At 39.5% G+C, this 25,906-nt stretch overlaps 5 protein-coding genes across 5 annotated transcripts; 2 read left to right on the forward strand and 3 right to left on the reverse strand.

The window, feature by feature from the left end:
- Positions 1-94: 94 nt before the first annotated feature.
- MELLADRAFT_42759 (uncharacterized protein) lies at positions 95-3,436 on the reverse strand (the record flags this gene model as incomplete). The annotated part of the gene is made up of 10 exons (XM_007407817.1): positions 95-861; positions 953-1,245; positions 1,331-1,688; positions 1,773-1,986; positions 2,093-2,307; positions 2,407-2,771; positions 2,850-2,927; positions 3,020-3,091; positions 3,161-3,232; positions 3,295-3,436. The coding sequence occupies 10 exons, from the start codon at positions 3,355-3,357 to the stop codon at positions 360-362; spliced, it is 2,232 nt and encodes a 743-aa protein (XP_007407879.1).
- Positions 3,437-3,668: 232 nt separating this feature from the next.
- MELLADRAFT_77276 (uncharacterized protein) lies at positions 3,669-7,273 on the forward strand (the record flags this gene model as incomplete). Its single annotated transcript, XM_007407748.1, has 9 exons — positions 3,669-3,678; positions 3,814-5,228; positions 5,333-5,481; positions 5,572-5,581; positions 6,065-6,192; positions 6,312-6,390; positions 6,528-6,606; positions 6,714-6,840; positions 6,935-7,273. The coding sequence occupies 9 exons, from the start codon at positions 3,669-3,671 to the stop codon at positions 6,978-6,980; spliced, it is 2,043 nt and encodes a 680-aa protein (XP_007407810.1).
- Positions 7,274-9,624: 2,351 nt separating this feature from the next.
- On the forward strand, positions 9,625-12,545 carry MELLADRAFT_115912 (uncharacterized protein; the record flags this gene model as incomplete). Its single annotated transcript, XM_007407749.1, has 11 exons — positions 9,625-9,651; positions 10,055-10,229; positions 10,295-10,333; positions 10,411-10,519; positions 10,588-10,634; positions 10,731-10,752; positions 10,902-11,244; positions 11,393-11,516; positions 11,604-11,703; positions 11,765-11,843; positions 11,932-12,545. 11 exons carry the CDS (start codon positions 9,625-9,627, stop codon positions 12,160-12,162), a joined length of 1,296 nt encoding a protein of 431 aa, XP_007407811.1.
- Positions 12,546-19,409: 6,864 nt separating this feature from the next.
- On the reverse strand, positions 19,410-20,609 carry MELLADRAFT_71351 (uncharacterized protein; the record flags this gene model as incomplete). Its single annotated transcript, XM_007407816.1, has 1 exon — positions 19,410-20,609. One exon carries the CDS (start codon positions 20,562-20,564, stop codon positions 19,740-19,742), a length of 825 nt encoding a protein of 274 aa, XP_007407878.1.
- A 1,725-nt stretch (positions 20,610-22,334) lies between these two features.
- MELLADRAFT_71352 (uncharacterized protein) lies at positions 22,335-23,131 on the reverse strand (the record flags this gene model as incomplete). The annotated part of the gene is made up of 2 exons (XM_007407815.1): positions 22,335-22,960; positions 23,048-23,131. Coding segments are annotated over 2 exons (657 nt in total), but the record flags the coding sequence as incomplete, so codon positions are not given.
- Positions 23,132-25,906: the final 2,775 nt, after the last annotated feature.

The raw sequence follows: 25,906 nt of genomic DNA on the forward strand, positions 1-25,906 counted from the left end.
TATGTACATTAAACTTTTACATAACATTCGCTTCATTTATCAAGAAGCAAACAAAAAAACACACTGCCCCACTGAATGTTCTCCAAAGTGATCCCATATCTCTAAAAACTTCTGTTAAAATAACATTAACAAAATCAAAAGTACAACACCAGTCCCAAATCGACGGAGAGAGAAAAAATCAAAACTATTTAAACATCTTTTTAAGAGAAACCTTAACCAATCTTTTTGATGATTCTAACATATGTTCTGAAATAGAAAAAAAGCCATGAAAAACAAAACACAAAACAAAACATATCAAACTCTTACAAATCCCACTTAAGAAATCCAAAACCATTTCAACAAATTTTCTTTCTAGAGTTTTAATCAAGTTGTGATCCAACCAATTGATTATTCAAAGGTAAAGGAACATCTACTTGATAAGCACTAGAGCCATAAAACCCAGTAGGATCCAAAGAACTCAAAGCAGCATAAGGATCATCATTGACCATCATTCGAGTGGTGGCCAGATTCGAATCTAATCCGATGCCCATCTCTTCACTAATCTCTTCTTCTGATCTATTGAATTGATTCATTTCATGTTCTTTTAATTTCGATAAACTTGGTTTCATCGGAAGCACAGGTGGGGTTTGTGTATCGGTGATGATTGGTAGTGTTTGACTTCTGGTAGATGGTTCTGGTTTAGATGAGACATTCGTACTATTTTCGGTTTCAGGTTTAGGTACAGTTGAAGTTCGTAGGATCGGAGGTGGTCTACGGGTTGAAATGCTTAATGATTCATGATACGATTGTTTGGCGGCAGGATTAAGAGCTGGTGAGTCAGTTAGATACTTCGGTTTAGTGCTTCGAATGAAGACTTCAGGACTAGATGAAATGAGTTCAAAGCCAAAAAGGACATCAGAATCAGTACTCTGATCATCTAATTCGATAACGGAAAAGGTTTTTATAATCTCACCTTCTATGATATACTGAGCTCAAGGTACCAGTCTGGAGTAACAAGCGATCAAGCACACCTCGATCCATGGCTTCACTCTCAGTAGAGATTGATGGTTTTTCAGCCATGACAATGTCTTTAGCTGCAGTAGGATTAGTTGACAAGAGTCGCCAATAGATGTAACCTCGATCTCGAAGATCTGGATTATCCACTTCTTCTGTAGCCCATTTAAGGATCTTAGGGACCAGCTCAGCACCAGCTGTAGGACGTTTGATGAACAACTTTACAGTGGCTGTCAAGAGCGCTAGTTGAACCTGAAACCAAACGTTCAAGATGATCAATGGTAAGCATATAGGATACGTACCATCGAAAGAATCGAAACTTCAAGTGTTGGCTCACCTCTACAGGTTCCTCTAAAAACGTATAAAGGAAATCTTCCAATAATTCTTCGGAATTTTCAATCCGATCAGCATACTGACCAATAATCCAAATCATCGAAGACTTAGCCTCAGGTGTATCTAAAGCATCCAAGTTTTGACATAAAGATCCAATAATGCCTTCATACTGATTAGGATATTTTCTAAAGATATCTTTGATCACTACTATAGCTTCTTGAACTACATAATTGATCTTGGTAGCCACTAGTTCCAATAAAACTGCGATACATCTATCAGAAGCTGATGAGATCTTGATGGCTAATCTACCAATTGATCTAACAGCTTTTCGTACAAAATCCACATCTACTTCTGAAGCATATCTAATCATCATCAAAAACACTAACGTTAGTTTCCAAATCCAAAGTTTGATTGATACTCTAAAGTAAGATCGATTGAAAACACACTCAGCTAACTCGGCCAAGACTTGTTCAAAGTTTTGTTCACTGGCTAGACGATAGATGATCTCCAATTTAGCCAACTTGACATAAATCGGATCAGTGTACTTGCAAAAAAACACCTTGACTTGGTTTTTCAAAACTGATGGTCTTCGTTGGATGATCAGTAAGATATTCCGAAGAGCTACGTATTGAACTTCGTATCCAGATGAGAGAAGAGTAACTAGATAATCAAGGTTTCTATGAGGTTAGAATCCGATTTGATCTCATACTCTCGAATGATAATTTGATCAAAAAAAAAGGTACCGAAATCCAAAAGACATACTGACTAAGGGATGCGCTCATTCTTTTGCACATGGCTTCCAAAACTTCTACATCTGCCATATAATTCATAAGATAGATGATCACCTTGATGGTTGTTAAGACCACTGCACTATTTGAATGTTGTAGTCTGATTGCAAGTCGTTCAGCCAAGATTTCCGCATCACCTGATCCTTCTGGAACATAATACATTAATGCTTCAATAATATAAGTCTGTCCCCACCTATTCAATCAGTTTGTAAACCAAAAGAAATCCATTAGCATCTATATCTCTATTAAAAAGTTTTGTGATAGATGATCAAATGGAAAAGCAGGAACATACTCAGAGCATTCACCTAAAGCTGCCACCAATTTATTAGCAATCGTTAAATTAAGTCTTAATTGAATATTTTCACTTTTTTCTGAAATCTCAGTCAAGGCTGCAACAGCATTTGCAATCACAGTTGAATTTGAATCAGCCAATAAATCACGTAAATTATTCACAAATCCTTCTTTTTCTACTAATTTTCGATCATGTGTAAATAATTTAGCTACACAGATTGCCGATGTCTTTCTCACATATGGATCAGAATCTTTTAAACAATGTCGTAAGGGGTCTAGGATTGCTCGATGAACGGCTGGAACTGGGATGTAGGACATGGTTCGGATCGCTAAGGCTCTGATCAATGGGTTTCTGTCGTTACAATCCTTAGAAAGAGAAAGATACGGATTAGGTTAATGACCTAAAGGATGATCGGGTTCTGAGAGTGGGTGGAAAGTACACACAGATAGAAATCCTTCCATGGCGTATTTCACTAAATCTGGTTTTGAACGTGAATAATTGATGAGGTAAAGGTATACCATCTGTTGATTGAGATTGAATCACACCAATCAAAAAGGTGATCAATGTCAGTCATACGATGGTGATGGCTCGAAGATCAAGAAAGGAGAAGTACCTTTTTGATTTCCAGAATTTGAATTCCCATACATTGAACCACGTCTGAAAAGAGTGGTGACATATCGTTTCCCTAGTTTAAAAGTAAAAGAAGCATGTGAGCAATTTGCCAAACTGTAAAGGATGTGACAAATCAGTCTACCATGGTCATGTTTGCAACTACTTTCTTGAGCGTATTCTTCTTACGTTGAAATCCTTTATCTTTTTTATCAGTCTAGAAGATGTAGAAGGTGAATTAGTCCATAGAGTAATGATGGATGTCTGATGAATACTTACTTGAAGTTCAGCCCTTAACTCTTGGACCTTACCACGCGAAAAGAGTTTGGCATCTTGAGACATTTTCGGTTTTGATTGACTTGAAGATAGAGATCGAGAGCAGAGAAGAGAGATGAATTGGTGTTGAACTTGGAGGGCGTTGAGGAACAGAGTTTTGATGGTTCAACTTCAACGCGAATCAATGAATGATCAAGAGGCCCAGAGAGAATTGCAGGATGTCGGGGCGGGTAGTGGAAGGAATGACAGGTGATTGTGTGGGTCGGTACTTCTGGGATCAGTTGAAAGTTAAAATTTGTGAATCGAAGTTGCAAGTTGATCAGCTCCACCATCAAGAGAAACACATTCATCACCACACCATCAAGAAGTGAGAATCAATGGAAGAAAGTAATCAAACCATCAAATCAGAACTCAATCTCTTCAACACAACACCAAACAAAATAATAAGTTAAATCATCATATCATTCATTCTACTTATATCTATCTCATCAACTGATCAGTTTAAACTTGACTTCTTTTTAGATAACCCACCATCTTCTTCTATCGATTCATCATCTTCATCTGATCTCACTTCACTCGATCATTCATATCAAAACGAAGCTGATTCTAACTTGACTCTCAAACACTCTCTGGATCATCAAGAAGATCATCAATCTACTTTTCCATCACCACTTACAACCATTGATTTATTCTCAGCCACAGAACATCAACCGATTGGAAAAAAAACAAAATTCAATAAACCTATCAGTAAGAAAACTTCAAATCTTTCGTCAAATTCAAAACCAAAGAAAAAATCAAAACAAGACATTCAATCTATTAATTTGATTAGTGAAACAGATTCATTAGATTCAAATGGACAACTCTTACCACATCTAAGATATGAAACTCAAAAGAAAACGTGTTTAGGATTACCCAATGGATTGATAAAGTATAGATGTTCATCTTGTATTCGTAGACAAACCGGTTCACTTTGTTCATTTGTTCATATTCGATCATGGATCTATTCTAAAGAATCTAATCAATTAGTGGGTGGACCTCTTTTCGAACCTGTCAATCGAACCGAATCTCAAACCAGTTATCGATTGGCTCGGTTTCCTATGGTCTTTAATCAATTACCTACTTTAAATCAATTGATCCAATTAAGACAAACGGTAGGCAAATCATTGAAACCGGTCTTGCAAAGGGAATTAATTGAGTATCAGAATGATGAAAAAAGTGTGAGGTTTATTGGTAGAAGGATCGATGTGTTGACTAGATGTGATTATTGTTCGGTGACTTTGATTGGGGTGGCTTGGATGTGTCAAAGATGTGGGAACGAAGCTTGTGTGAAGTGTTTTAAGATTTTGAAAACTTTGTCTGATCATGATCAATTTGTTGATCAAGATGATGAAGAAGAAGATCAAGAAGAGATTGAAGAAGAAGATCAGATGAAAAAACTCGATGTCGATTGTCATTCACATTGGATTAGACGACTTCGGTTTTGTGTGAAATGGTTCGGATCTAAACATGATCCATCTTATCATATTAAAATCTCTCATCTCACTAAACAAGAAATCTTGAATTATTTAAATCAAATCGATCAAACCCTTCAACTGGATTCCACTACGACCACTCCACCATCTACACCTTTTCCTCTTGATAGCATCTTATATTCACCATCTGATTCTGAGAGTGAACCGTATTATAAGATAGATGTAGGTGCACTTGAATATCATCGTGAAATATTTCATCGAATTTGGTCAACTGGAGTGGCTTTAGTCGTCACAGGTATGGACAAACGAATGAACCAAAGCTGGGATTCGACCTACCTTAGAACTACTTATGGAGAAGAACCTTGTAGGATGTTGGATTCTAATTTACCTCATGGTGATCCAATCGAAACGAATGTGGGAGATTTTTTTGAAAGGTTTGAAGATCTTAATTCTCAAGATCCAACGGTTTGGAAATTAAGAGTTTGTAACCTCTTCTTTTTCTTTCTAGTCAGATTTTTTTTTTGATTGGTTTGAAACCTTTTTTTTTGGGGGAACAATTTGGTGGATAGGATTGGCCACCTGAAACGGATTTTAAGATGAAATTTCCAGAATTGTTTGAAGATTTTCAAAAATCGATTCCGATTGCTGAAATCACAAGTCGAAATGGATTTCAAAATTTAGCTGCACATTTTCCTGAGAATGCTAATATTCCGGATATGTTAGTAGATAGTCCTTTTGACTGTTTTTTCCTTGGTTTTTTATACTAATCCTTTTTGATTTTGTTGTTTCTTTTTTGGGGGGGAAATAGTGGACCTAAGGTAAAACACTTTCTTTGGTGATTTTTCTTGCGGTTTTTCTTATCTATGATTTGGTTGATCGATCAGATGTATATCGCAATGCAAAATTCGGATCAAAGTGGATCTTCTGGATCAACTGTGTATGTGTTTTTTTATTTGATTTGCTTATTGAAATCTTTATTAACTTTTCTTTTCGTTTTTGGAATTGGTTTATTTTAATTAGTCTTCATATGGATGTTGCAGGTAGAGTTTAAGACTTTTTATTAAGTTTGTGGGCTTGGAAAGAATTCATGAATTTAATGTTGACTTTTTAGATGCGATTAATGTTCAAACGTATGCTAAATCTAATCAAGAAGGATCAGAAGGATGTGTAAGTCTCATGTTGCCTTTTTTAAAATTACATTTTCAATTTTGAGAAAGAAAAAAAAGAAGAGAAAGAAGAGTGTAGAGAAAACTGACATGATTTGTTTTTTTAATCTTCGATTTCGTTTATTTTCTTTGTAGGCTTTATGGCATTTGTATCATGCAAAAGATACAGAAAAATTAAGACAATTTCTGTACGATCATAATTCGAAGAAATTAGGAATTCCAGTTGAAGAAGTTAAAAGGAAATATGATGATCCGATTCATACGTATGTAAAGATGGATTTCGTTTTTCTTTTGTTTCTTGGAATTTTTCTTTCTTTTTTCTTCTTTGGATTGATATATCTGATATGATTGGTTTTTTTTTCATTTTTCATATGGTTTATAGAACTAGGACTTATATTGATGTTGAAATGAGAAAACAACTTTGGGAAGAGTATGGGGTGAAAGGTTATGAAATCAAACAGGTTTGTGATCTTGTGATCTTGTGATTTTGCATTTTTTTCTTTCTTTTTTTTTGAGTTGAAAGAAAATCAAGATTTTTTTGACGGTTTCGTTTTTTTTTCTGATGGTTTGGGTTTCTTTTTTTTTGGATTTATGATAGAAACCTGGTGAAGCGGTTTTTATTCCTGCTTATACTGCACATCAAGTTTGTAATTTGGCCAATTGCATTAAAGTAGCCGGTATGTCAAGGGTTTTTTTTTGAAATACATCTTTTTGGGAGTTTTTGTCTTTTCTTGATTCCTTTTCTTTTTCTTTGACTTTTTCTGCTCTGGTCGGTTTGGTTTAGCGGACTTTGTTTCTCCAACTTCGATTGAAAGGTGTATGAAGCTTAAGGACGAATTTAGAACTCAATTACATGAACATCAAAAGCCTTGGAGGGACGATGTTTTACAGATTGATCAGATGTTACTTTAGTAAGTTTACAAGTTGTCTTTTATAGATTTCATTGAGCTCTTTTTTATCAAATAAAAGAATCTGATGGTGTTTTCTTTGTGGGGGGTAATCTAGTGCATTTGATTCCTTAGGTAGAAATCTTGAAGAATTTAAGGTTTGATTTTTATGATTTTTATGAGTATTTTCTTTTTGAAAAATCGTTGGACAGTTTTATGGAAAAAATGGAAAGGTTTCTTTGGAAGTTTAGTTTGATTTTGTTTTTCAGTACATTAGCAGATTTGTTTTAATACAGTCAACCAAAAAAAAAAAAAAACAGGAGGTTTTTGTTGTCTTTGGATTTTCTTTTGGTTTTCTTTAATGTTTGTTTCTGATGTTTGTTTTTCTTTGATATATTTGATGATTTTTAATATTTGGTCTTTTTGATTTCAAAGACTGAAAGATTTGAACAATTTGAAAAACAGAAAGATATGTTGGTTTCCTTTTGTTCAGGTTTTAGATTTGGTGTTATGTTCTTCTCAAGAATTTATTGGTGGTCTGTCCTTATTTTTGGAAATTATATCTTGATTTCTTGGGTCATGGAAAATATTGCTTCCATGTACCATCAAAATTCAGATTGTCCTTGTGGTGGTATGGTTTTCATACTATGCATCCAGTGTTGTGATCAGTATGATGCAGGTGGACCCCTTTAATTGCTCCATCACCATCTTCTGGCCCTGATTGAGGAGTATATCTCTACCTCATTCTTTCCTTTGTCAGTTATTCTGCATTAGGGGTTCTCAAAGTTGGCCCGGTTTCAAGAAAACCCAGTTGACCCGGTTGCTTTTTGGCAGTAACCTTGTGTATCGAGTTGACATTTTTTGACAGATCACAGCCAAAAAGTCAACTGGGTCAACCGGGTTTTTACAAACCGGGTCTACTTTGAGAACCCCTATTGATATTGGGTCAAGTCTCACAAGAGCCGGTCTGAGCAGCCGGTGCGGATGCTCTAAAGGGTGAATTACTCCTTTTTGTTCTTTTCTCATGCCTCGAGGTTCGTTTATATGACAATAGTTGTCCAAATCCCACGCTGCTTTCTCGCACGCTTCGAGCGCATGGCGCAGCGAGAGACTCAAGTATGACAATGACCAACGAGACACGCTTTTGCCTGTGAGGGGAATCAAGTTTGGCTGGAGAAATTTTCATTCTGGATTTTCGTGCACCATGGAGACTTTTTGTTCCCCTCTCTGAGACTGGGACAGACCTTTTTCAAAACTTATAAGTCCTTCGCTGCGCTCAAAGCGTGCGAGAAGCAGCGTGGGACTTGGATAAATTTAAGAGCATCCCCAACGCGCCGCCGGAAACGTAACCTTTACATAGGGTTTACCTAGCATTTCTGACAGAAACGTAATGTCAAAATTACGTTTGCAAAGATTTTCCGAAAAACAGCCTCCAGCGCGAGTAAAAAGTCGCACAGTTGGCCATGGGTGCGACTTCGTTTATTCCGCCAGCTGGAATACGTACGGTTTGTTCCAATTGTTTCTAGCTGAGCCGGAAACCTCGGAAAACGTGATTTCTCACGATTTGGACACGTTGAGACCACGAAACTCGCCTCTTTTGTTCCTTTGTGTCCTATCTCAAAGCTTGAAGCACACATTACCACAACCTCGATCAGATCAAGCGGCCAATCCATGCGATTGATCTGATCGTGTCCTATCCTTAGACAGGGGTAGAAAACCGAATCTCTTATTCAGCTTGCGCGGTGCTGCCTACTGAAGAGCATCTCCAACGCGACTCTGTAAACGTAAGTTTAACGTAGCCATTTAGACATAAACGTAAGCTGTAATTTACGTTTAGCGGTTTGGCCACAAAAACCAACCTCCAGCGCGCACATGATTTGTCACAAGTTGCCATGTGTGTGATCCCTTGTTTTCAGCTTCGCGGTTCTCTCGTGTCAAGTTCTCGAAATCGCTAGGAAAAATTTGACGTTTGGAGAATGACAGAGGAATGACAGAGTTGCCGCGTATTGGACGAACGTGGTAATCTTATTCCCGCATTCAGTCGATCACAATCGATGATCACATCATCGATTGTGATTGATGGCATCTTATTATCAACTTGGAAGATAAGTATCTGGCATTTACGGCAGCCGCATAACCTTGGGTGGGGGCACCTCAGGTGCGCGTTGGAGGTAGTCAATTCTCAAAAACGAATACAGCCTGCTGTACTTCTTCAGCAGGCCCAATTCGGATGTGTATGAGTTTTACAGATACCGACTGCGTTGGAGATGCTCTGAAGCTGAAGCTGAGATTCAGGTGTCCAAGTGTCATTTGTGACACCTGTACCAGGTTTCCAGTTCCCGGCGCGTTGGGGATGCTCTAAGGGAATTCTCTTCCTGAAATGTTTTGTCTTTCCTGCTTTCCACCTTGTTTCGTGGCGGCGAGGTGCCTAATTATTTCAGCTTTAAAACAATTCACATTCATCAAGTTCTTTGCATCCTTCCTTACCTGCACTTGTCATCATACATCTATATACTTACATACTTTTATTGATTCCTCGCTGTTCTAAAGTCATTTTGACATGGTGTTCTGACTTCATGTCGTGACGCTTATGTATGTAGACAATTAAACTTGATTTCTTGAGAAAACATGACGGATACAACCACGATACAACATACATAGTACTGCAAACAAACCACTCTCTATTTTTGGTTGGTCGGGAAACATCAGCTATTCTATGTATTGTCGTCATCTCACGGCTAGCTTCATTAGAAAGAGAATTCGACTGAATTCGATTGTGTACGTACATACATACATGGATGAATAATAATGGCATTTGGGCAGCCCGAAGCACCTGTGAGTCGTGACCTGAGAGGGATAACTTTAAGTCGTCAACAAACATTTTACACCATCAAACACCTTGCACCCGCTTCGCAAATCCCAGTCTTCATCCGAGCAGTACCATACGACCCGATGCTAGCGAGCACCAAACTTGACCACAATCTTTAACTTACGAGTCGCGGTGTTACGAGTCACGATCAAAGATTGAACATTATCCCAGCTATCACATCACAAGATGCCGTCTGATCTTAAGTTGATTCTTGATTCTCTCGTCCATCTTCACCCCGGTGATAACCCTTATACGCATGGTGCTGAATACCTCGAGGTAATGGGGATATCTTTACAAATAATTGATCCGCTGAATTTTCAGCTTAGATGGATGAATTGACCCAAAGTATGACTGTTCTTTCTTTTACAGCGAAAACGCTATCCCCCAGTCCCACCCTCAACTTTCAAAATTCTCGCAGGATTTGCGGTGGTTCACTCTATGATCATAGGAGTTTGCTGCCTTGTCATTGTCTTGCCGATTGTATATAGTCGATCTAAGCGGCGAAAGTATTTTTGGATCTGGAAACGAGTGTATATCAGTCATGGTCAGCATCAATCTTTGTTCTAGTTGCTCAATTTACATGGCTGATAGCAGTCGCATTCACCACAGTTACGACGCCTTTGTGGGTCGTGAACAGTGTGATGATAGGTGAGCAGGCTTTGTCTCTTCATTCAGTTGGACGTTTGAATTGTGTATGAATGGACACGTCCTTCCCTGTCTATCAGTTGCGATGGCCCAATTAGTCAGTAGCATCGTATGCCTGTTGTACACCTATCTCGATTATGCGTCCTTCACATCACCAGCGGTGGCCCGTAAAATCAACCTTCAGGTACTGTAAGTGGGATCTCACTTGACCAATCAAAGAAGCATAGCAACCCAATGACTCATCTTGTCGATCATAGCGCTCAAATCATGTGGCTATTTGGATTCTACGAATATTGGACAACAAGTATGATGGCTCTCAAATATTTGCACGCCGTACAATTTCAAACGCACTTGTACTGACATCTCTCTTCTTTGACACGATGGATGTCGTATTTTTCAGCCTGCTCTGGGTTATGTACTGTGTGGGTCTTATTTCTATTCTCGACATCTTCAAACACTCAGATGCCGCTTGACCACATATGGGAAGGGAGAAAGCTCTTGAGTGTCTTAGCATACTTTCATCAACTGTTCTCACTGTTTTCTTTTATTTGCTGGTTGCCTTCGTCATTAGATTATGTTCACCTTTACGCCGAATTCCGGCGCCACTGAGACCCCTGGTCAATCATCCGCAGCTCGTCAACTATTTCAACCTATCTGTACCCATCATGATGACTACAGCTACCATTGCCTGGCAAGTATCTCTCAGTCTGGCTCACCAGAATGAGTCAAAGATGTACCTTGTTTTGCGAGAACGTCTTATTTCGGATGGAAAACAACTAGATAATAAGGAAACAATTCAATTCAAGCTCTTGTTTGAAATCTTGAGAGAATATATACATGTTAACCAGAAGCTCGTTAGTCTCCTTCGAGGAAATTCATACTTTTGGTTCTCTACTGGCCTTATTACTCTCACTGTAAGCTTTCCAGATCAAAGGCAAACAAACTTACAGATCAAAGAATTTATGTACCCCTCAGTTCTTTGTTACCACGGGCTGGTGTCTGGTCAATCTTCTCCGATATAGTGTTACTCAAGTTGATCGATTGGGATCGACGACTATCCAGACCAAGATTCAACAGCCTGGCTGCGACTCTGAGCAGCCTGGTTCTGATTCTGAGCAGCCTGGTTCTGACTCTGAACGTAATTGGAAACCCGATAAGGTCGCTGCGTCGCTCAGGCAAGGATATAGTTAAGTGAAATTGAAATCTATTTTTTATTTTCCATCGTTAAGGAGGAGTAGATGGAACTCACATGACGGAACTTCCCAACATAAAGTCTACATGCTTTGTCACTTTTCGGTTATGGCATTTTCAATAACGTACACCATCGTTGTCTGTCTACTGGTTGCCATTCAAGCCAGGCAAGTAGTTGACGAGTAAGTTATCATCTCGCTCAGTGCCCTCTGCTTTTCAACAACTGAAATAATCTCTTTGAAGCTCTACATGGAGGTCATTGGGCTCTTGGCTCTATCTTGTATCTGGAGTGATAGTAGCATTCGCATTACTGTTACAAAGTGTAAGTTATAACATTTCCATATGAGGCGCGTGTCCCGACAAAATTGATTTACGCGCCTGACTTTTGTATCACACTTGATGTTTTCCAGTGGCGGATATGCACCGATCTAGATATTATCATTTCCGAGAGTGCTCATACATCTGATCAAACAGATTGTACCAGAAGTCTTTCAGATGAGCTTGAAAGTCATTACATGGACGACGTAGTGATCCAGGGGGCACATAAGACTGAGGCGTCCGCACCAGTCGAGATTCAACGAGCTCAAGTCGGGGTTCGATATCAAAAGGCTCAAGTTCTTGTCATCCGTAAAGCCTTCTGAAATTTAAAGACTTATCAGGGAAACTCAAGTTATATTTTTACAATGTGAACGGATCACGTCCTCCATATTATCTTCTTACTTTAGATCTGTTAACCAAAGGATTTTTTTCTTCAATCGTTCCTTCTCCTACTGTTGTCATTCATTACTAGCATGAGCTCAAGAACACGGAACTGTCATCTCTTATTAAGGATTTCCCTCAAATCATCTAATGAATTGCTTGGGTATCTTGTTTTTATCTAGTCTTTCATAAGATTCGTCGATCAGCTTGTACATATTTTATCAATGTTGTGATCTTTCTCACCTTACCCTCGCACGGATTTCCTACAATGTCTGTGTTTAATTATTAATGTCAATGAATTCGACAGAGCTGCCTTCATTCTTTCTATCTCACACTGAGTGCGCAACAAAAAGAACTCAAAAAATATGTCGGCGCGCCTTTAGGTACGGGTATTCAGACCTAACAAACAGGGCGAGGGGGGCTTTGTTAGATTTGATCCTACCGAGGAGCATTCTGAATTCATGTACTGATCCCTATTCAACTGCCATTTCATCTTTTATCTGGTCAACAATATGCCAAAATTTCAGAAGACACACAATAAACATTCTCACAAACAGAATAGTAAATACTCACCTACCAAGTGGATTCCACCGTCTTCAGGCTGATCCGCTTGCTGGACCCAATTTCTCATGGCCAAAGAGTGTGAACAATCAGTTGGATAACAGGGAGCGAAATGCACCTATTGTGATAATGTGATGGATGGGAAGCCTCATGATTTGCAAAAGCACATGATAAGCTTATGCGAATCAATCCCATATCTCTCCCGCTATCTCATTTTTTGTTCATCAAAGTAGTTCAAGATCTGAAATTATCAAAAGACATATTGATTCTTCCTCGATTTTGGCTCAATTTTTCCTTACAAAATAACATTCCAAGAACAGGCGCGTAGGCGCGCCTTGTAAAAAAGGCCATGCCCCCAGTGTGATTTCTATCCCATCATTCAAGACCCTGATACTTCAAGTCTGGGGGAGGGGTTTTGGACAAGGAAAGGTGAATGGGTGTAAGGCATGTGAGGGTGCTGATTTGGTGGCAAAGCCAGTGGTGCTGATTGCATAATGTGCAAATCATACATCACATATTCCATACAAGTATTGCCACTGGAGCCGAACGTCTGCATTGCAAGATCAGGGAGCCAACCAGAGGTAGAAGCTGTTTCAGCGGGACTGTGTTGCAATGTATGTGACAATAGGCCTTGAACAGGATTGTGATGTGGCTGGTGTGACTATGGAACAACAGTGTGAAGGCTCAAAGGAGGTTGACAGAGACACATATTTCAATTGGGACTCGGAGCATGAAATTGATGGGGTTGATGATGTTGTGGTTGAGAGTACCCTTTTGTGTACAGATTTTTGGAAAGCCCAGGAATTGATTGATATGAGTGGACAGGCGACAAAGGCATTTCAGGCAAGTTGTTGAAGTTGCGGACAAAACAGTGATATTGATGAGATCCACAATCATTTGTGGATTGAAATAAGAAACAATTGTGGGATCCAAAGTAGAATCCGGGCATGTGCCCGGAATTATTTTGGCAGTAAATTTTGATTTTCTGGGCAAAAGTCCGGGCCCAGAATTCGAATTTACTGCCAAAAAAAATCTGGACACAAAGCCGGGCACGTGCTCGGCTTCTACTTTGTATCCCGTAAATGTTGTTGATTTTGTGAGATTCTGTCTCACAAACATTGCACCACACTTTCCTCACAAGCACATGTTTTAAAGGACAGGCAGGTGCAATTGTTGAGCAAACCCATTCAACCCTGGGCAGAGGGTGTAGTATTGATTAAATAGGTAATGGTGCCTGGTCTAGTGAAGCTTCCAATGATCCACTACACAGATGGGTGGTTAAATGTTTGGTAGTAGGACAAAATAGGACAATCTTACTTTCCTGTTTGAACTGCATTCAACTGTGACACACAGGGTCTCAAGAGCTTTGTCAGTTTAGCTGTTGGGTAGACCTTTGGCAATATCCTGTAATATGGTAGATCATTGAGGGTGGAAGCCAAGCATTGCAATGATAATCATTTGGCAAAAGAATGGGGTTGGCATTCTTGACTAGCATATGGATGATGTCATCAGTTTGGCAAAGTGACGCGCAGCCGAGGAAGTTATATCTGAGGAGATGGTGGTAGATTTTGTTGAAGTTTTTAGTATGGATGCCTTGAATGGGGATGTTGTTTTCAGAGATCAAGCAATGCTTGGCATTATCAACCCACTGAGTGTGGAAGCAATGAACAAAGTGTTTGCATTGATTGCAATACTTGGCTTAGAATTCATCCCGTGATGTTTGTTAACACCCATTGCATCCTTATGCATGGTGTTGGCTTTGTCCTGGGGGGCCTGCCCATTGTCATGGTTTGTTCAAGGAAAGAAAAATTGATAAGCCATCAGAATGAAGATATGTCAGATAGACAATGAAAGGGATGTACCAAGGTTTTTGCTGTGGCACAAATGGCCCTCAGTAAATGGAAATGGAAAAATAGGTGGTGGGATGCTTCAGAGTGTTCACTTGTCTCCCTGACCAATTCCGGCAGTGCGCAGTTGTTCATAAAAAACTTGGGAGAAACTTCAAATATGTCCTTTGACCTTTTTAACAAGTGGGTGATGCTTTTCCTGCATAGTCAATTCATGGGGAGCCACATGTAAAAGAATCAAAAAGTAAGGATGACAGAATAAACAATTGTTTATCCAAAGTTAGGAACCAAACAACAGGGATGCCACTTCCAGTTGTGGGATGGCAAATGACAAGAGTGACAACTTAAGTGAGTTTGAATAGGGTCCATTTTGAGAAAGTCAAACAAACATTGCAAGTAGATTCAAAGCAAACAACATCCCCACCATACTTGGAAACCAGGGCAGGTTGCCAGGGTGAGAAGAATGTGACTTGGAGTTGCTTGTTGCTTTGACTGATTTGGTTCATGACATGCCACCCTCTTTGCTGCAGATGCTGGAGCCACATATTTCTTGAAGTGACAATGTTTGAGTCAAGGTGCTTGATGCAATTGGCATGAAGTTTCATGGCATTGGCCCACAATGTACACGTAGTCACGGAAAAGCTACAGTTTTTTGATTTTTTTTAAAAAAACAAAGTCAATCTGTTTTTACAAATTGTGCCACAACTTTTTATTACACATACAATATTACCTGTTGGAGATAATGAGAACTAAAGATCAGCATCTTGTCTATCAGATTATGTATGGACAAAGGTTTTGAGTGCAAAGAAAATGTATTTTACCTGGCTAATTACCAAGGGGTGGATCCACCCTTGGCTGTGATGACAGCTTGAATCCACTCAGGCATTGAGGCAGCTAGATGTTCCAGTTTTTCAGTAGGCACACTCTCCCATGCCTCTAACACATTGGCCTTCATAGAATCTAAATTCTTGATTGGATGCTTGGTTGAAATCTCGGATTTCATGATGGACCAAAGATTTTCAATTGGGTTTAAATCTGGTGACTGTGCTGGCCACTTTAACTTCACAATCCCCTTATTCTCACGCCACTTTGAACTGAGTTGAGAGCGATGGACTGGGGCTCCATCCTCCATCAAGATTAAATGATTGTTATATTGGAGTAGTCGTGTAGAAAAGGGCCGAGTGATTTTTCATAGACTTGCTCAATAAAGTTTTCTGAATTTCGACAACCAGGCTCCATTATGACGAGCTTGAGCTTGTGTCCAGGAATGAATCCACCCCAGACCATCACTGAACTACGGCCTGATTTGAAAGAAGGCGCCAAACAGGATGCATCGTACTTTTCAGCCACTTTTCGCCACACCCGAACTTTTTGATATGGCTTTCCAATCTCAAAGGTGGATTCATCGGTCCAAATGACTTTCTTCCAATCATCCACCGTCCACACCGCATAATGTTTTGCAAACTCCAGACGTGCTGCTTTATGTTTAGCACTCAAATAGGGCTTGACTATTGCTACTCTTGAGTTGTAACTGAGGGATTTCAGAGCAAGTCGAATTGTAGTAGCACTCGCTTTTGTTGCAGATCCTTGGACTATCTCACACATTGGAGCCCGTCGAGACTTTTTGACATCACACTCAAGATGTTGGAGATCACGATTGTTCAATAGAGATGGTCGGCCAGATGGTTTTTTGCCTTCAAGTGAGCCTTCCGCTTTATATTTTGCGAGGACAGATTGGACTGTGGTGACTGGACACCCTAGAGTTTGGCTGATATCTACATTTCTTTTCTTTGCTAGGTGCATTCCAACCATTTGGTTTTTAAGATCCGATGGTAAGGGCTTCATATCGACAATTTCAGAGGTGATGATCCACACGTTTGACCAGAAGATTGGTAAACAACAAAAATCAAAAACCAAAAAATTAAGAAATTAAAAACAAAAAACCATAGCTTTTACGTCACTACGTGTATGTTGATATGTTGATGGCTTGGGTACTGTCCCAACAGGACCTGCTTCATCCTGAAAAAGGTGTCAATGGTGATAGTGAGGATGGAAAGAAGAAAATTATTGGAACCAGGTCAGGACAAGAGAGGAATCTTTCAGTAGACCACCAAGTAAGTTCTTCAATAACCTGGTGGTCAGCCACTCACACATGACAGAGGGAAGTTGCAAAAGGAAGTATACAACCAAATAAAAAGAACTTAGTAAACAAATGAAGAACACTACAAGAGAAACAGATATACCTTCAGATTATTTCATTCAACAAGAGGGAAAAAGAATCTTGTGGTAAACAGAGGCCACTAAGGACCCTGGAAAGCTCTCCTTAAACCTACTGACGTGTTTGGTATGATTTGAGTGGTCAAGATTTGGTCATGTTACCAACCAAACTGGTATGGAAATGGCTTTTTAGTCATTCATCTTACAGATGTGCCCGGTATGATTTTTTAAATCTCAGCTTCATACCATGGGGCTCATTTTTGGTACTGAAATGTTACCAACCAATTTTGTATGAAAGCTCCAAAAGTCCGGGATCTTTGGGTATGAAAATTCTCAAAATCCGGGTTTTACATTGGTTGGTTCAGGGGGAGCTTTCGGGGGTCCTGGCCACTATATAAGAATACAGTACAAGCTCAAACCCAAAATCAAAAATCCAACTATCCCATATGATCATCCAAGGAAACTTTCTTAATCATTTAAATACTAATAACTATCACATCTCAGTACAAAACTAGTTCTTGAAGATAGTTTTCATACTAATAACTATCACATCTCAGCACAAAACTAGTTCTTGAAGACAGTTTTCATACTAAAACCATGAGTAAATTAATTGTTGAATAAAATCACAATAATTAGTTCTTGAAGATAGCTTCTATTTAAAAGATAACTTGAATAATCCCTGAACTACATAATGTCACAGAAAGTTCTTGACCATCCGTCAATCAATTTGATACATTATTTCAACATTTTGTTCCTCTGACAAGCTCTTTGGTCAAAATACCCAACTTCTTGCTTTTAGAAACTAACCACTATACTGATATACGCCTTCATGAATATTTCCTGAGTAGCCATTGTGATATATGTAGTCAATTTTTGAAATGCTTGTCCTAATATGAACACAGTTGCAAAATATATTACCTGTGATTTGCTTATCTCGATGAGCAGATAACTGAGCGGACCTGTATGTAGCTGATAGCAAAGACTTTACTCAGATGTATGCACATATCACAGCCCCAGTTACTAGTCACTGGCAGGCCAGAGATTACCACCCACTTCAACAGGATTTCAAAATGATTCTAAAATGATTTTATGCCTTCTTTTTGGTTCAGATGTGCAGTGCAAGATGATTTGATGACACATTCCACTCTCAATGTTATTTCCACCCAGGAACCAATTTGATGCTGGCTGTGAGAGCAGTTACAAAGGAACAGTTGTGTCCATTTGTGTTGAAGAATATTACCAGCTGCCTGGTGTGGTAAGTTGGTGATGATGAATAGGACCAGCTGCTTGGCATGGCAATTCAGCATTGATGACTTCAGGAGCTGTGACCTGGTTTAGCCGCCCATTCTGATGGATGCCCTGAGCAATCCATGAAGACAAAGCTTTCATAGCAAAAATGGTGTTGTTGGCAATGCCTTCTTTGCAAGGGAAAGTAGTACAAAGAACAGGAAAGGGCACTGGGGTTGTTGTTGTTAATTAGAGTCTGGGGTGGGATCAAAACCAGAAGGAGGGGATCAACATGAACTCACGGGAAGGCTAACCAGTCATGAATGTTAGTGGCACAAGGGAAGTAGACAAGGCCACTGTGCCCAGTGTTGGATCTTTGAGCACTGGAGCTAGTGTTGAAATCCTCAGCCATATTGTGGTTGGAGGATTGAGTAAGAGAAGGTTTATTCAAGGCCATGGTTGCCGGCTAGATGAGATTGAGGCAGGAAAGGAAAGTTCTGGGGTATTGAGGCAGATAGGAAGAGAAGAAACAAGCTTTGACTTGCTATTGGTAAGATTGATGAAGCATTCAATAGTAGAAAGATGATAACCAATGCACAGAATGTGGGATGAATTAATTAACAAATAGCTGTGACTTGAAGCAAAATGACAAAGTGGGAAGCCCTTCTGGGATATGTTGACTGAGTAAAAGAAGACTCGGGTACAAGACAAGTAAAAGAATCCCTAGAGAACAACTTCCAACAATAGTGAAAATTCAAAAATTTGACAAAGTATGTGAAGGTTTTGGCCTACAAGGAAGTCAATAGAAAGTCAACAAGTTCAATGTTTTGCTAGGTGAATCCTTTGTGACAGAGAGATGAAGGATAAAACAAAAAGAATGAAGAATAGTTACCCCTCCTCATTGCCCTCCACTGGAGACCACCCCAAAGTGACATCTTCAAGCCGCACAAAGGTGTACATATAACACCTGACTTCCCAAAAGCAAGCTAAATTTGCTTTGATCTTTCCCTAGGCAGATTTACAAAGAATTTGAAAAGAGAGCACACCATGACCCGTGATCACAAAACTTGACAAATCCAGGCACACAGAGCCCAAGCTTCACAGATCCAAAGAGCAAGCCTTGAGTACAAGATTCTCTTTCCCTATTGAGATCATTCAACCTTCAAAGGAGACATTCCATATACTCCGCAGCAGAAACTGTAACAAATTTCTGAGCCACATATCCCAGCTCACAATTTGGAAAGTGTTGGTCTTTTAGACCCAGGGATTGCACACCATACATGGTGTAAAGAATTTAATCTTGTTTTGTTTTTGTTTTCTTACATGATTATCACAATTGAGTTTGAATGATGAATTCCTTCCTTATAATTTCATGGTGGACTATGCAATTTGAAAAAAAAACATTGTGATCTAATGTTAATGACAAACACAACTGCGAGTAAAACAGAAGATGATTGCAATTCAAAATGATTGAACCTTGAAAGAAGAAGAAAGAAAAAGACTACCGGAACATCATAAAAACCTCTCAAAGCATTATATAACTATATATATATATGAACTTCAACATAAAATTGCTAAACAAATTCCTTGAAAAAAGAGTCATTAATAAAAAAGATATACATACATCATAAAAAACGGAAATTACCATAGCAAAGAGCCAATCTTGATCAACTAGCATCATGACAAATATACATAATCTTCCATTCACCCATAGATTCTTTCCAAAAAAATTGACCTTGTACATCATCATTTAACCTATCCATCACAACTGGTCCATCGCCAGTTTCGGTTAAATTGGAATCTCCACTATCATGACTATCTGTCCTATTTAATCCAATTCTCTTCTTACCTGTTGAAAACCAAGCTCCTCCATCACATAAAAATCCAATCTTAGCACTATAATCATAAGAACTAATATCTGTAATCTCTTTATCGATTTGTTTTGATCCTAAATCCTTGTGTTTTTCTGTACGCTTATCATTTAAATCCATAGTTTGTTTTAAATCATTTGATAATTTACCTAAATGTTGACTTGCAGGTGTAAAGAATGAAGTTTTCGATTTTCGATTTGAAATTATACTTAAATCACCATCTCGATTTGAGTTCCATGATGATCTTAATGAATTGAGTGAGATAAAACCTTCTTGGACTTCAATCCCAGTAGCTGTAAAAGCAGTTAAACAACAAAACAGTTCATCTGTTTCATCACTTTTATCCGTTGGCTTTGACTTTGGTCCTTTTTGTAAGGGCAAGTTCCATTCTTTGGGTGTAGAGATGATATGAGCTCGAACCTTCACTGGTGCAGCTCTCCAAGTGAAGGTATGGATCGGTTTGAGAACAATAGGAGATGAAATGCCAACAGAGTTATTAACTGTATGCGAAGTTTGTTCTGACTTTCGTTGTGATCGTTTCCTAGCACTTGATTCGTTACCCAATGGACTCAAAACCACATGCGTTAAATGACCACGCGTAAGGAGATAGAGAGATCTCATGACAATTCGATTTCTTGATGAATTTCCTATTTGATCACGTGATGGTAAGGTAACCGGTATTAATAATTCCTCACAGCCGATCCATCGTCTATCACTAGCCGATCGATTAACCCTACGGCTATCAACTCTGAAACTATCATCTCTAGTGCCATTGCCGTCACCAAGTCTTCGTCCCGTCAAGATAGTCTCTGAATTCAAAGAACTACTTGTACCAGGTCTAGGTAAGTTCATCAGAGTAGCCTGAACACTATCGAGACTAGCTAGACTACTCAAACTACCCCCTGTCATCTTTCGACCATTCCCTATATGCCCAGCTGCACTAGTACTTTGACGAGTTGACATCGCGCCTTGGAATTCCACTTCTCTTACACAAAGATCACTTAAGCTGATCACCACGGCGTATTCTTTCATGGTCACTAATACTGATCCTTCTCCACTCCCTATACTTGCGACATTATGACGGGTGCTAAGAACCGAGTTACGAGAGTTAGGCGCAGTTGACATCATTGATGATCTTGGATTACTGGGTCTTGTGAATTGAGAAGAGATTAAGTCAACTGTTTTGGGACCAAACGGCGCTGCCATCTCTGAGCATAGTCTAGGAGAGATCATATATCAGAAAGATGGTCATTGGTTTTGATTTATGGATAATTTAGATTCAGAGCAAAAAAGAGGTTTTAGTACTTACTGCCACGTTCGTTTGGGACCGGGAAGCGATTCGAGGACAAATACGATCTGTTTAGTGGCAATGATCAAATAAAGAGTTTTCGGAGATTCATGACTCGGATTATTGGACAAATCGCTGTCGGAATCATCTTCGCCATCAGGATCATTAGCAGAGAATGAACGAGAGCGTAGGCCCATAGGAATCGCATCAAAGTCCATCCCGTCTATTGCATCATTGAGAGAATTGAACCCAGGTATGGGAGAACGTGCCAGCTTGATGAATAAGATTGGGCCATGTGCATTGATCCGAGGGAGGTCGAGAGATATAAACTGTTTTGCCCATTGGAGTGGAAGTTCAAGATAGGATGTCGCAGGCTTTGTTGGGAAAGAATCTGTCAAGCCGAGCATACAAGGTCATCATGAATTCAGAAATACCAAGCTGCATGAAGAACGCGAAACAAGCATGATCTACATACCAGATTGATGATGGTCGAGTTGAGCACGTGAGTTGGCGAGGGATAGCTTTCGACTAGTAACTCCATGATCAACTTTACTTTTGCCTTTATCAAACATTGACTTCAACCCAGCCAACGCATGAGTACCCGCCGACAAGGCTGACATACGTTTAGAATTCGTTGTGTGTTCATATAAATCAAGACATTCAGAGTTCTATGAAGCGAATTTTAGAACTCCACAAGGTGGAAAACTATCAGAAAATCTATCAACTCAGGACCTATAGTTCGGTCAAGCGCCCAAAAGAGAGTAGATGAAACTGACCTCGCTAAAAGCTCGAAACTTGACCAAATTAATCATGGACTGTAGCGGCCACATCTTTACTGACTTACTTAGCCCATCTGTATTGGTATCCAATGTTAAATCAGAGAGTTGAGTGGTGAGAGCAATGAGGATTCCTGAAATGGCTCCTGTAGCATTAGAGGCTTTATCTTTTGCATTTGGTTCTTCGACAGCAATTTCAAGTTGATGTATACCCATACCATCCCAAATTTTATATATCTTACAGTCCGTACTTGATACTGAATCCGTCTTGATCGTATGGGAAAGAGCTGGAACCAGATCACAAACATAAAGACCATCTGCAGTTCCCACAAGCAAAAAACGTTCTACCCTTCGACCATCTGCGAATAAGTTTGGATGATTTAATGGAAGAGGAACAGCACAAAGTGGTTGGGAGTTGAATTGGGGTAGAAATCGTGACCCAATCTGATGAACGGAGGTGGATGGAGTGAGATTTATTGCGCCTGGGCCTGGTTCGAGAAAAGGGCGAGCGGGTGTTGCAGACAGAGGGTTCAAGAAGCCTTTAGAGGCTCGAAGTAGAGCGGTCTTGTGATGCTGAGCTGCAGAAGCAAAAGCAGCAGTTTCATTTTGAGAAGAGATGATCGACGGATTTCGATCAAGCCTTGGTTGTTGCTGTTGTCCATTGAAATTTGGGGTGGGTGGCTCCGGAGTTAAATGATCTTGAGTCGAATGATAATCAGGTGGGTCCCATCCAGTTCCAAAGCTTCGACCTTGGGCCGCAACTTCTCGACGTTCTTCATCACGTTCGTGAACACGTTCCCGTGCTCGTTTTTCGATCCAACTTTTCCATCTTCCAAACCGATGACCTTCTTGATCTTTGAGATCAGTATAGGTAGGTAATTGTTCGACAGCAAATTGATGGTTTGCATGAGGTTGAGAGTAATCATGTGGCCGTGATCCTGAAGTCTGGTGGTCTGGAGAAGTAATCAGACTAAATCAGATTCCAGTAGGAAGAGACGGATAGATCTAAGTCAGTCTTTTGAGTAGTTAAGCTCATTGACCTGAGGCTGAAACTGAAGCCGATGATTCCATGTTTAAGATTTTGATATAAGGTGATGATTTGGAAGCCTTCAAAGCTCTCTTCGTGAGTGAATGCAGTTGAAGATTAAAGCAATGTGATCAGAATTGGATCCGATTGATTGCATCGCCTTTTTTCTGTTTGAGTATGTTGTCTTGAATGAAAAATTGTAAAATGTTAAAAGCTTGAATGTTTTGAAGTCTAACGAAGAGAGTGTGAGTGTGCGTGTGAGTGTGACTGCCAAGAGAATTTCAAAATGATCAACTCACACCGCGGGAATGATTAAGTTCGAAACCCGATTGAGCGAAGTTGCGGTGTCCGACTCCGCAACTTTGCTCAATCACGGATCTTGTTCACATCACGTTCACAATTCGTTCACAGGTTTCCCCCGAGCTCTACTGATACTCTGCCTTTGTATGTATTCAAGATCAAATTTCAATTCGTCCTTGATGAGCTCCTTTCTTTGTTGGTTGAGCATCTGGAACATTGAAAAAGATTGACATAAGCACAATTCACTGTCCATGTCTCTAAAAAGATTTGCCATAAACACACAGTGTTGTTTAACATTGTTGGTTAGCAACCCACATGATGGTGATGGGACAATACTTCATGGGGCATGGTGAAAGCACTGAGATGAAAATTGGAAAGATGAATTAGATTAACAACAAATGTCAAAGACTGATGACTTGTCAGACTTTCTGTTGTATGATTGTTACTTAAGATTGTGGAGGGTAACTGGAGGGAAACCTGTGAACGAATTGTGAACGTGATGTGAACGAGATTGGTGATTGAGCAAAGTTGCCGACTCGGACACCGCAACTTGGCTCAATCGGGTTTTGAACTCAATCATTCCCGCGGTGTCAGAATGCTTCAACCGATCATCAGTGTTGACCCGGTACCGACAACATGAGATCTCATACATGATTTACCCGGCTGCGCAGTGCCAGCTGGTCTGATCCCTTCTGATTCTCAAGTACTTCCCAAGTTCCTCAACCATGCTACTTGTCTTGAGTGCTGCAGAGAGCCAGAATACTACTTTGAACCCAAATAGTCATGTATCACAAGACAGAGATGCATGAGGAGGTTATGTGAATACACAAGCTAGAGATTGATTTTTGCTTTGTATGCCTATCTATGTGAGTGTATGTATGTAGATAAACCCCAAATCTATAGAGGAAACAAAAAGACAACGGCTGGCGATTCTCGCTGGCAGAGTTTCTTGTACGAGGGGAATATAAGCCGACCTTATCAGCAAACACTTATCATTTTTTTTTCAAAAAACTCCTTGTGTATTCTTGACAATGTGACTGTCAAGGATTGGCATGGACCAAGCTTTGATTCATTATCAAGACATTTATAGAAGCTCTGGCTTTCTGATGAGCCCAAAATTGATTACTTTGACCAAGAATTGCAAAAGTTATGAGCATTTCCAGAATGCAGAATGTTGTCATGAAACTCAGGAGCCAAATTTTGAGAGCATTCAAAGCTGCACGGAATAACAAAGTCATGATGCAGCCAAGGCATAGAACCAACTCAGACAGGGAGAATTTAACATGACCCAATCCATTCAAATGTTTTGTCAAAGTGTCATAGCACTCTTGCATACCTCATTGGCAAGCGTCCAAATCCCTGAACCATATCACAGAGATCCTTGGATTGATACCAAACTAATACATGTGCTCTTTTTTTGAAAAATATTCAAAAAATGACCAAGTGGAATGAGTAAATAACTCTTTGAACAACTTTGTATCAATCTTTTTTGTTTTCAATTTTTTTTGAATGATCAAAGAAAATGGAAATAAGTAGGAAGTGATCAACTCTTTGAAAAAGTATTTTCATAAGCTCTTGATGGTTTTCTGAATACTATCATATAGTCTTCTGAGGGAACTTCAGAAATGTGGGTTTGACATTGTGTTTCCATCATATTTTGTGATGTTTCTCAATTGATAGCAATACATATGCTCTCATGCCAGATCTTGGCCACACAGTCTGTTGCCCGGAATGTGTTTCATACAGCTATGTGGTTTGTTATTTGTTGGCCCACAGCCTACTGGCACAATGCCTTATAATGTGCCCTTTCATAAAGTATGGCAGTTCCAAGATCTGCTTTGTAGATTTTATGTCGGAAGGATTCAAGTGTCAAAGTGCAATTTCTCATTTGACTAAATGGGTCAATGTCAATTCAGTATATATAGCCAAAAGGGGAATTTGTAAATGTACCAAGGGCCTTGATGATCATGGGGTTTTTTCTTAGTACATTCAACAATATACACTCTAAAAATACAAAACGTACTCAGATTGAAGCTCTCAACACCAGGAACAATATGCCTATTTTTTGTAGTTGTTGCCCAGAAAATGTTATAATTTTTGTAGTGTTACAAAAGCTTGGCCAAATTTGCCCACAAAACTCCAGTAAATTGGCAGGGAACCTGTGACAAGCTTTTCCGAATTGACTGTACATGTGACTGGATTTGTGAGTGGGCATAATGTTAATCTCATCATGTTTGAATAAGAAATGTGATGTCACACTGAAATATAGGATCTATATGACCCAATCATTGCATGGGATTGGTGATCAGTGGCAATTTAGGAACACTGCAGCAAAAATAGGCAAAAAAACAAATCTATACCATTCTTGGCTAGAGTCAACAGTCTTGTGAATTGGGAAGGAGATGGACTTTTTTGTGGTACTCTAATGAGGTCTGACCCACATGAAGGGTTTTATCATTCAATTAATGTTGGTCGTTTTCTATATATCTTCATCTTGATTGGCCCCCTTACGATTTTATAGACCCAAATGAATTTTGGTACTGTTTGATGACATTATGGGAAAAGGACCCAT

This window comes from Melampsora larici-populina (assembly GCF_000204055.1).
Source record: "Melampsora larici-populina 98AG31 unplaced genomic scaffold MELLAscaffold_10, whole genome shotgun sequence".
NCBI lineage: Eukaryota > Fungi > Basidiomycota > Pucciniomycetes > Pucciniales > Melampsoraceae > Melampsora > Melampsora laricis-populina.